General features: G+C 35.4%; 1 protein-coding gene across 2 annotated transcripts in view; it reads right to left on the minus strand.

Annotated features, from left to right (window-relative positions):
- Positions 1-10,820, minus strand: part of LOC131664068 (RYamide receptor-like) — a 56,721-nt gene extending 45,901 nt beyond the window's left edge. The window contains exons 1-3 of one of the 2 annotated variants that reach the window (XM_058934929.1): positions 10,371-10,820; positions 9,818-10,160; positions 7,282-7,630 (exon numbers count right to left, since the gene is read on the minus strand). In XM_058934929.1, the coding sequence (XP_058790912.1) occupies positions 7,282-7,553 (272 nt within the window). In that variant the 5' untranslated portion in view covers positions 7,554-7,630; positions 9,818-10,160; positions 10,371-10,820. Of the gene's footprint in view, positions 1-7,281; positions 7,631-9,817 lie in introns of both variants that reach the window. The other variant, XM_058934928.1, reaches the window with a different exon arrangement.
- Positions 10,821-12,537: the final 1,717 nt, after the last annotated feature.

Genomic DNA, 12,537 nt, shown 5'->3' on the forward strand with positions numbered 1-12,537 from the left:
AATACTGTCGATCAAAATCAACGGCTCATTTGTGCAAGCGGAGCTGAGCACTGGAGCCCCGTGCGATTTTATCGGCAGCAATACGTTGAACGCGCTCGATATTTCTTTCGCTTCGTAGAAAACGAACGAGCGCTTCATGAGCTACTTCCATCATTTATTGGAATGCATTGGTCGAGCAACCGTGGGAATCACACTTGGAAAAACAACGCGTAAGCTCGACTCATACGCATCTTCAAAGGAGAACGCAACTCTCTGTTTGGACGAAAGTCGCTTGTCGAATTTGCGCACGAGATCGATTTCTCAAGCTTGTTCGCTGTTACTTCTTCTATCTCTAACAACTCGATGACTTTTACACCCCTGCGGCTATCTACTGAATAAGATGTTAATTTACAAGCGTTGCTAAAAAAGGTACAACGACATTTTCAGTGATAAACCTGGCAAGACGATTAAACCCCCGACGAAGAGGCACCTCAAACAGGGAGCGATTCGAGTGTTTACCTCACGGACTCCAAGGAAATCGATGCAAAGATTACTGCTCACTACTACGAGAAAGTCGACCATTCACAATGAGCCTCCACTATGCACATAGTGATGAAGACAAATAGAAAGATGCACATGACTGACAATTACAAGCCCACTCTAAATCCACGGATGATTATCGACGAACATCCGATCCTAAAGCCCGAGCACATCTTCATCAAGAAGAGACGAAGGGAGCGCAATTCTTTTGCAACCTTGACATTACTGTTGCATATACGCACTTACCAGACGACGAGAAATTTTGCCCATACTCTAACGTTAAACACGCCGACACACGGGTTGATCCGGCCAGCGCGAGCAGTCTATAGTGCAGCAAATATTTCTGCGATCTGGCAACGTCGAATGGAAACTTTGCTACGAGGTTTGGATAACGTACACAATTTCTTCGATGATATCCTACTGTTAGCCAATAGTAGGAAGAGCTACTTCTAGTTCTCGATGCAATTTTGGCAAGATTGAGACAACACGGTCATCTTCCATTGCAACTCCATTAACATCAAAAGTTTAAGGGCTGTCTTCCGCTATGGTGCAAACTTCACATTGCAATCTCCAGAAATTCAGCACATCACCATCGCAATCTTCAAGTGGTCAACGAGCTTTACCCGTTCAACAGAAGGATCCTGCGATATCTTTATAAAAGGGGAAGAAAATGTCATGTATTTTTTCTTTTTTTTTCGAAGCTTTTATTTATTTCAAATAAGTCAGCGTCTTTTATTACGGTCTTATATTAATTTTCATATATTCGCAAGCCTACAAAAATACAATGTGGCATTGACTTCGAATGAGTTCATCACCAGCAAATTACGAATTACAAACCTACTTTGGTATCAATAAAAGTCAGTTTAATTTATCCTATGTTAAGTCTTTTCTTCGTCAAGAAAATAATATTTCTTAAGTTTACTGATTAGCTGCATTAATTTTGAACACATGATATTGCTTCTATTTCAATGACTCATAATCATTGTATTTTCAAGAGATCTACGGTAAGATGAAATTATTTACTTTTCTATAACAACTTTATTAACTTTTTTTTAACTTTTTTAATTTTTCTTTACTTTTATGTTTCAGATTTAAATTGTATGTCCTTGAATAATTATATTTTCGGATCCTTTTCACATATTTCGAGAAACTTACTTGAAATATCTAAAATTACTATTGTTTATAGCTGCCCCGAAAATTGTTATTCAGTTGCATATCTCTGTAGCGATCAGCTCTATCGGGCAGATTAAGAAAGATCACTATGAGAATGAGCGCATAATTGAAATTCAAGCGTTGCCTGCCCTAAGATTCACATGATAGATTTTCAGTTGATTGTCTTTTCTATATGAGGCTGCAATTGCGTCAATTCACTTGGATTTCACAATATTAGTAGCGAAAGTGTAAAGTTTGTTTAAATTTTATATTAATTTCATTAATTTTTCAATCTTCTCTGTTTCTTGTAGAAGTTAATTATCTTTCCTCTTCTAATGTATGTACTGACTAGAGTAACCAGACTAAGAGTAACGATACTAACTTCAGCACGTTGGTACCTTGCTAATAATATAACATGTCAACAATGCTATTAATTATGGAAAATAACTCATGATTATACTAATTCTGCTAGTGCTTTCGTAATCCAAGTGTTCTGTTGGTTGAATCATCGAAGAGTTGCAAAGACTAGATAGAGGTCACGAATATAATTCGATGACCTTGTCACTCTTAAATTATAGTTTTACTGAAATTTCATCGGCCAATCGGGTATTTCTCTGTAAATTACGCTTCATTATGGATAGTGCCTCATTAATCGTGCGGGCTCATTTGACGCGATATTAAACGCAATGTTCTCTCTCTCTCTCTCTCTCTTCCTCAGCCTGTTGAATGAGTTCGCGTTCTATCAAGAATAAATGGGTCTACCCACAGATCCTGCCTACCAATCTACAAAAATTACCGATAGAGCAATACTCAAGCTGATTATTCGGCGCGTCAACTCGCAATTTTGTTTTTTCTGCGTTCAATACAACCATTCCAGCACATGCACAATCCTCTTCTCGATACTCTCCGTCGTCTTTAAAAATGTATGATATTTTAATTTTTTTTACACAAACTTATTTAATTTGATACAATTGAATTCTAACCGAAGTGCACTTGTTATTACACTTTGCGACTACAAATTTTAATTTGAGTTAAATAAAATTTTGCATAATCTGTAAGATAAGTTCATTGAGCTTAAATTTGATAAACATTTTAAAAACTGAAGTGATTATGGTCTGACTGAACGTTGTTATTACTACTGATTGAAGAAAAGTGTGACAAAACTGTTTATTACGTCATTAAGAAGATGAACTCGAAAAAATAACTTATTTGCATATACTATATCCGTCAACTAAATCAAACTCTGAAATATATGCCGTTGTACAAGTTGATTTTCCCAGCGGAAAACGTAACGGAATCGCTATAAGAAACCACGGAAAATATTAGTTTTGCGGGTACGAAAACAAGCAGGCGTGAGTCTAGTTCGGTTATTATCAACATAGTTGCGATTTCTGGTATAAATAGAATTTCCAAGAAAAGTGTATTTACATAGATATGACATTCGTTAAGGCGGTGACTTCAATAACAAAAATTTTACGTAGAACGCAATGAAAGTTTTATGTAAAAAAAGTTGGAAAAGCAAAAAAGAGAGACAGTACGGTACGTTTACAAAGAAGAGAGGGTTTTAAATGCTGCTAATTATCAGATCATCGGTCATAAGAGTAAAAAGAGGGCGAAATCCCTAGCGAGAACTCAGCCAGAAATTAAGTCGAATCGTCGTTCCATTAATTACACGAATGTAGGGATGCTGTAGACGATAAATTTTCACTATTATGTATATAGATCACTGCTACGGACGTAGCGCTCTCGTTGAATACCAACACACTGTGGCTACTGCAGATATATATCTGTATATGGCAGACCAATTTTCGAGTGTATCTTTTTCTTGATCACGTTTCTCAAGTCTACTCGACAATTTCGGACGCTTTCTTTTCAGCCTAATTCCTCTTAATCAATGTTAACTGCAGCTTACAATATCTATCTATTTGTGCCAAGCACTTCGCAACTTACTTTTCAAACATCCACTGTAGGTAAAGTTTTAACAGTTTCCTATATCACTGAAATTAATAGCTGTTAACGGAGCTGAAGACTCATTAAAATCTATTGCATTTCGTTTAAGCTTCTGATTAGCTAATCAAGATTTTATTCGTAAATTGGAAACCTATATTTCAGATAAAAACAACCTTAGATCAAAAATGCAACATTTTTTATTTTCATTCCACATTCAAAATATTACCATAGCCGCCTTGAGAAAATCAGCGTGGAAATAAAATCTCAAGAGGTGAACAAAAGCTACAGGTCTGCTGGTCTGCTATTGGTGTGTAGGACACTACGTCGTTTTAATTAAGCGCGCGTTCATCGACCTACACTTCGCTAGCGACACTCGTCTAGGGAAAGAGCAGGACAGGATTTATGGCTAGGCGCCGTCATGACCGACAATGTTTACCCTCTTTTCACACCTCTCACCTTTTTTTTGTAAGTTACTAGTTATTTATAAAATTATATAGTATCTTCCTTGAGCCTTTCTTGTTATCGTTGTTTATTATTCATCATTATTACATTGACAGCGCCAAAGGGACTATAAAATGCATTACGTACAATTTATTTAACAATTTAAGCTTTATGCACTCAGATGCTTCATAAATAATTTTGAGCGTGAATAATTTTCACCTCATCGCAGCCGAGAAGAGAAAGCCCTCTTTAAGTAAGACATTTAAGATTCCAAGAGTAATCATTTCAACTATCTGAGACGTTCATTTAAAACAGAATCGCTTATATCTCAAGGCGATTGTTTTAAAACTTATAATCTTTTCCGTGGCGTTCGAAAAGAGTTTCAATTACGATTGCTTAAAAGTTTGTCATTCTGTCGTTCATTGTTGCAGTCAAGTTTCCAAATTACAAATTACTTGGATTCTGCAGTTTCGAGATATTATAACGCAATTAATATGAACTGAAAAGACACTTTTTGAATAGTTTTATCCACTTGCATAATGTCAATTTCAATTGTTGCACCATTTACTTATGTAAATTTCAGGATCAATAATTGTGTATAGAAATGAGTATTAAGATGTATTTATTAATTAATACACAAACTTTGTGCGAAGTACACTTTGACTCGTCGGTAGAATAAAAACAGCGGAACAGGCGCGCGGAGTGCCGAACTGTTGTCAAGTCCCGAGTTTAAACGAGAGTGTCCGAAAAATGTGATAGATCCCAAGCAGGTCAGTTCGCCTCTTTAGAAAAATTGTAAGGGAGAGGGAAAGTTCGAGAGACAATGAAAGTCTTAGGGTAACAACGATTGGTGCGACACGGTGTATCGATACGAAAAAGGTTGTCGACGCTAAGCAACATGTTTTACTATTGCTTCATGTTTTACTATTGCTTCATGTTCTTTGAGAGAGTTTTTCTGTCGCAATATTAAGCAATTTATTTTGTTGCTTTACGTGTCTGGAAGAAGAATTTCTCCAAAGTATCTATCGAGAGCCAAGAGACAATGGATGTCCTATTAAAAAAGAAAGAGGTGAACGATGGAATCTTTATTTCAACCCTCTTAGACTACGCTTACATGGGGTATACTAGCTGGGGTAAAGTCTCTGAACATCTAGGATTTATTGGAAAAAGTAAAGATTCACATTAGTATCTGCATGAATGAAAGTTTTAACACATATTGTGTTGGATTTTCTAACTACAACTACGAATAACAGGAAAAGCTTAATTCCACAAAGAAAGACACAGTAGAGTTAAGTATAAATTGAATTAATTATTATAAAAATTTATTTTGTTTATTATTCCGTCTCAACACTCGATCGCTATCACTGGGATCATCCCTCGCTTCCTTACTATTAGAATAGACTACGTGACAAGGTATCACACCACAAGCTCTCTACTTCCTAACTATTTGAGCTGGCTGTACAGGGAAGACTAACTGGCTAAACTCAATATAAACTGCTATATACCCATCGAAGTTTTCCGGAAGATGCTACCCCTCTCTCAACGAATCGAAAAATGTAGCCGCCTCACAACGCGTATTAAAAAACATTAAATTCAAACAATAATAAATTTTACAAAATAGATTTTACTAGTCCTTGACGGAATCGCGTTATGAAATATAATGTGGTGCAATTTTACTTCAACGAACAATACATAAAGCAAACCTTATTGTTATAACAATGCGACATAGAAAATAATAAAGAGGAAGATAGATTTTTATATTTATAGATGGTGAAGTTATGACTATTAGTGCTGTAATTAGAAAAAGTCCGTTTTTATTTTTCAAAGATCATTTCTTTTTCGGGATATCTGCCTCAATTCTAGTTCTCAATGAGCAATTATTAAAAAATAATAAATAAGTGTTAAATAGAAATTAATATCATTTATAATTGTGTGTTTCATGTAACATTAGAAAAATTGCATTACGCCGCTAATATTTTGTTTAATTTAACTTATCGTAATCATAAATTATAATGAGTATGGAGTGTAATATTATGTAGTTTACATTTGCTTGAGCATCTGACATGTAAAATATTCATATTTTATCCTATTTTAGCATTAATCATTTATTAGAGATGCCTCAGCAGTTCAGAGCTTTCAAACTGTTACTCGAGTGTTTCTTGCTCGCTCAGCTATGAAATTTCTTTTTGTCTTGACACATATGAATCATCAAAAGTTCGACTAATCTCCCAACAAATCACTCACTTTTCCTTTTTCACGCTTTATCTTTGACTTCACTTGACGTTTCCCCTCTTTTTTTTCTTATTTTTCACTGCTTTTACTTCCCCCCCCCCCCCCCCCACTTTATCCACAAAAAAATTTTATTTCGCCGTTTGCGTTCGTTCTGATTCTATTTTAGCATTATACCTGTTTTTATCTCCCATGTGGTACACTCGCGTTTTCTTTTTGTCCTCATTTTTTCATTTTTCTAGAAACAACGCAGAACTAGACCCTTTATTTACCACTAAATACTTTAGTATCACTAACAGATTTTCACCCTTTGTCTGGTTAACATTCGTATAAAATTTAGAACTATAAAGTTTGTAATTATTCAATTAATCATTTTGTATACGTGTAAGAAGCGATTCGGTAAATGAGATTGAATGTATTTTGCTATCCATTTAAATTATCAACTTGTGGCTTGAATGTACAGGCTAATCGATCCGAAACCTTGAATCCATTCAACTCGTTCACTCACGATCACCCTTACCACCTACCCCACCCACTTTTACCTTTATTGCATTCGGGTTACTGGTTTATTCTTTTCATGCTATTTATGAATCCCCATGACTTTGTTATTGCCGTTGTCACTACAATTTTCCTAAAGTGGACTAGGTACTACTGGATACAAAGGAAAAAGCTTCATCTACATATTCGTATATTCAAATATAATGTTCCCTGCTTTTTGTCTATCGCTACTAAAACGACAACGTAGAAAGGCATGCACTTGAAAAGACAGAGTATGAAACTGAATAATAGTATTGTCATTAAATATACGGGTCATGCTGGGTATTTTGTGATAATTTGTATATCTATTTAAATATTTAAGGGAGTAATCACATTGGACGTATCGTCGAATTTGTAGATAAAATTGGTAAAGTGTTAGTCCCTTCTGCACCTCAAATTGTCATGACATGCAGAAAATAAAGATGTAGATAATAATTACTCGCTAATAATTACCTGCGCATATATTGATACTTGAAGACCACGATGATGACCAAGATGTTGGCGGTGATCGCGAGTACGAAAACGGGCACATAGAGCCCAATCAGAAGATAATTAGTCTTGCTGTTGAACTCCTCGTAAAAGCCTTGCAAGATCTCTGTCATCTGTTCAGCGCTCAAGCCCGAGCTGGCATTCTGTTGTTGCGGGTATGTGCTCAACGAAGGTATCGACATACTCCCAACGGCATCGCTGGCCGCGGATAATACAGCCATTTGGGCTTCCGCCATTGTTTCGACTCGCTCGTGTGCTCTATTCTTCACCAAAACTTCAATGAACTAGCTACTGCAGGACTATGACTTCCTTCCTATAACCAAACGATCAAACTTCAATTAGGTCGCGCAAAATTCATTAACTCGTAAATTCAGACTCATTTCACCAACTAGTAACGTTATTATTCAGCTTCTTTGCATACTATGCTTCGCTTCTTTGTTCGAGCTTCATTCAGATTCATTACAGACATATCCAATCTATCAATCAACCTCGTCGTTTCTTATGCTATTTCGCATATCCCCCTGTCTATGTTACATTTGTCTGATACCCATTACGATTTTACAAATGCTCTTTAACACAAAGCTCAAGTTACATCGTTAACTGCTTCGACTATCACTAATCTATCGAGTATTGGTGAAGCCGCAACCAATCTAGTTAATAACGTAGACAAGTTTTGCCTCATTGTGTTATCGCCAATCAAAAGGCAGTCAAGTTTATCGTTGTCGTAACAACTTGTTTCATTTTCATTTTTATGAACAGCTCTAAAAGAACGTGTAACGCGAGAATACTTGTATTTCATCAATACCGACTATTTGATTTTAATTATATCATCTCGTCAAGCTATACAATTATAAATCGCTTATTGAGGTAGTTTAATTCCTGTATACTATCACAGCTATAGAGTATACAATAAAGGGTCCAGATATAATTTAAGACGTACTGTTGATTGTAACGGTTGAGCGGTCAATAGCAAATGAAAAAAAATTATACGGATCACATTCTGACATACGTAAACCAGTAGTACCATGAATCTGTATTAAAAAGTAACCTACGTATTTAGGTCGAACCTTATACGCTGCAAATTCGTACATTATTAATCAACAAGTGTAATATTTTTAAACCATGTAGGTTGCTTTACGCAGTAAACTATGCATTTTACAAATATTTTGTATCCATTAGTATCCATTCCTGCAATACGTAATTATATATTACCTTGTAGTATTCAAATATACTTAGAAAAACAAATAGTTGTACATTTTGTCAGGCCCCTACTGAAATAAGGAGATTGAAAATCCAATCCGTTTTGAGTTTATTTATGAATCCTACAAATAACAATTTAAATTTATTAAAGTGGAAACGATCTGAATCTTCTTTAATATTTTTCTATTCTGATATTAACTAATATAATACGTAAAATTAATTTCAGGATAAAAAAAACATCAAAGAGGATTGAGATTTATTCTACTTTGATAAATTTCAATTGTCATTTGTAGGATTCAAAAATAGACTCAAAGCGTAGTGGATTTTCAATCCGGTTGAATGTCCTTATTTTAGCAGAGACAGTTTTATTGTTTCTAAATTACAATATAAGATTGGAAACTTGGTAGACGCAGCAATATGCAAATTGTGAATCCTTCTTTTTAATCACAAATCTACTGGAAATTAAATAAGTCAGAAATTTACTAAAATTATACTAGAACAAATTGTTACTTATATAGTAAATCATGACTTATTAGTGATATATTGGTAATATGATAATTAGAGCAAGCGAACAGTTTTAATTATTATAAAATAATTGAACGATATTAAATGCCACTTACACATTTCAATCAATTTATATTCAATTTTATAAATTAAATTTTTTCAAAGCATCGATTAAGCTATGTAAGTATCTTTATACTTATGTTTTGGTTGATAAATTATTTCTTGATCTAAATTCGAAATTCATCCAAAGAATACATTCTCGTAAAAGACAAAGAAAAACAAAGAAGTTAACTATGAAAATTGCTTTCTCATTCGTTTTGGATTGTGGAAATAACTGAGGTATTGTTAACCCGTTGTCCTAATTTCCAACCTTAACTTTCAACGTAAATGAAAGCTTTATTACATAGAGAACGTAAAATTGTTTTACAGTAAATGACATCTTTTCGCGAATTTTGGTTCAAGGGTTTCTTTGGATAATTTAAAACTGATTACTTTGAAAGTATACAAGAGTCTTATAACGATTACTACGAAAATTCCACGTGTCAATATAATTTGTATCGCTCACTTTTTGGTATATTGATATCAATGTGAGTAGCTTACGGCGTATGAATAAAAACAAACATTTCATGTAAAACTATTTTTTTCTAAATTTTCTTGCGTTTTATCATTTGCCATTCGTTCTTAAAAATTTATAACCAAGCTAGTAAAGCATAGTATGCAAAACTTGTTATTTGCAATTTCATAAAGACATATTAAATATACATTTTTATTAATACGAAGAACATAAAAAACTTACACATAATGGTTGTCCATTAGGATTATTCATAATTTGCTAAACTAAAGTTATTTTGTGATTGAAATCGGACCATCGTATTTCCTTTGAATTTATTTCGAAGGCTTACGCTGCTAAACCTTCGACTTTTTACGTCTTTTATTAGAATAAGGATAGTAGAGTACTTAGCGGCTAAGTAGACGCTGCCAGTAGTTTCCGCTCTTTTGGAACGTCGCGAGCTTGCCATTGATATTTAATGGGATAAGGCAGCAAACCCATCACTAGTATCGAACGGAATTTCACTTATAACAAACTCATCACTGCTACTTAACAAGATTTCACTTGATTATTTCTATTAACGTCTATCCTGTAAAAGTCATTTTGTAAAAAGAAAATGAATATTCACTATTTTTTTTCGCAACAGCGTTTCAATGACGGAATTGCCGATGCGTGAAAACGTTATATGTTACAAAAGATTGAGACGACCATTGTTGCTCATTTATAAGAATGAAGGTGAAGTTGGTGCAAAGTATCTCGGCACTCTAAAAAAATGTAAATTTGTTTGAAAATAACATACATCTCTTTATTCACTGCGCAACAAAAGGTATAATGAGGTCTTCCGTGTGTGGGTCAACTACAAAGTCTATTTTTTCCAATGAGACTGTTTGAATAAATAAACATCCGTTGTTATAGATTCGTTGCGATGTAGAGAACGCAACCGATTTAATCTATTCAAAAAAGGGCAATCTAAAATTAGCCAGTACAGAAAGACGTAATTGCTAGTGTGTTGAGAACAAGCTGCTCGCGTAAAATGTTTCATAAAGATTTCATATCGCTAGCAAAAAATATAGCAGGTCAGTTCGAACGTGATTTTAAGCAATGAGCTGAAAATGACAATTGCTTATAAGAAAGAAAATCAATTGTTCTCGTGACATTTTTGCAAATATCAACGAACGTAGTATTATTCACACGATAAGCAGCGCGCACTCGGGAGCGCTCGTGCGCCGACAGTTAATACCGAAGAAAATTCTGGCGCGTTAAGTTTGCACGGAAAGACGAACGCATACTGATGAGCATTGTCGGCGCTCAGCTTCATTCGGGCGTTCGGCGCACAGGCCAGGCATGGCCGGAATACGCAGGCGTAGAAGCTACGCGCCAAAGCTCTCAGGGCTCAGGGGTGGGATGCAGCATATACCTTATACGTGCGCGAGATTTTCTACTTTCTTTCTCGTTTACTACCGACTATCTTTACCGTCTGATTTCTTCCACGCAGTTACGCTTTCGAGAAACACTTGCAGCGAACGCTTCCGTCTCCGCGAGTAAAAAAACAATTCCTTCATTGACGTTGGCAGCTCGTGGTATACCTTTCGCCATCATTACTTTTCTGAAAAAAGAAACTACAGTCATTTGCATGATTAGAATGCTCAACATCGAACCGATCGATCAAACAAGCTGAACATTAACGAGCGTTCAATCGATACTTAAACAGTAGGATAAGATATATGTGACAGCTCGAATGATATTAATTTTAATGTCGAAACAAGCCCCTTGAAGAAATTTGGCCACGCTCGTTCTCAAGACGATGAAAGAGACAAGTGAACCGGAATCGCCACTCTTGATGAATGATTCTTCTAAAAGGTGTGCCGAGAAAAACCTACTATGCTCCGAGACGAACTGTTATTCGCTGACTAAAGGTGAGTCGACCTTTGCGGCTTTCAAACTGCTAGTCATGGCTTTTACCCAGAGAAATTTAATCCACTAATGGGTCGCCAGTTTATAGCTATATCTTATGAGATTTCCGCAATATCCTTTCCATGCTACCCTGCTAAACGTCGCTCAATTTAAGAGCGCATAAAAGACTTATAAGTATAACAATAATGCATAACGTCCAACTTAGTAATACAAGAAAACGCGTTCTGACTGATATTTAACAAATATTTACAACTAGAATGATTGCAAAAGAAATTCATAACGTTTACCATATTTGATTTTTATAAACTTTTTGCCCAGCAAAACGTTTGTTTTGAAATCATCAGTTATTATTATAAAAAAGTACAATATTATTTTAATATTACTTTAAAGTTTGCCAACGTGCCACAAGCGTTTGCAGGATGACACTGCCAAAGGCAAGCTCTATTATGATGGGCTGAAAAGCTTATGTGAATAAAAAGCACGCGAATCAATTTGGAATCAAGACAACTTTCAATTGCTTTAAATATAAATAGGTAAATAGGGTTCTTGGAGAATGAGTTTTATTGTAGTATCATAATTTTAAAACATGTTATAAGATGTATGCCTCACGGGATCATGCATATTATGCTCGAAAGATTCATATCCATGTATGAGATAGAGAGAGAGAGAGAGAGAGAGAGAGAGAGAGAGAGAGAGAGAGAGAGAGAGAGAGAGAGAGAGATATCTGTGCATAAATAAAAGCTTTGACGTGTCTCGCGATTCCACCCCTCTATCAGACGTGCTTGAGGCCATGTTCGGTGCTACGCCTTTTCACATCGTGCCAGAAAAATACGGGATTTTTTTAAGATAGGTTTCAGGGGGACGAAGCCGTGTCTCTGTGGCATGCCGGCCTCTCCCGCTCGAGCTGTCGTTAAAAAGATCAAGACGTTAATATTTTCATAAGAAAAACACTTTGAACGTCGCTGCGACAAGTTGGAATATTATTAATAAACGCTTCAAACAAATCTACATTGATTATCGTGAAGATGTCAAATAAAGCATACAACAACAGC

This window comes from Phymastichus coffea, unplaced genomic scaffold (assembly GCF_024137745.1).
Source record: "Phymastichus coffea isolate CEN01 unplaced genomic scaffold, Cenicafe_Pcof_1.1 PCOF00040, whole genome shotgun sequence".
Classification (NCBI taxonomy): domain Eukaryota; kingdom Metazoa; phylum Arthropoda; class Insecta; order Hymenoptera; family Eulophidae; genus Phymastichus; species Phymastichus coffea.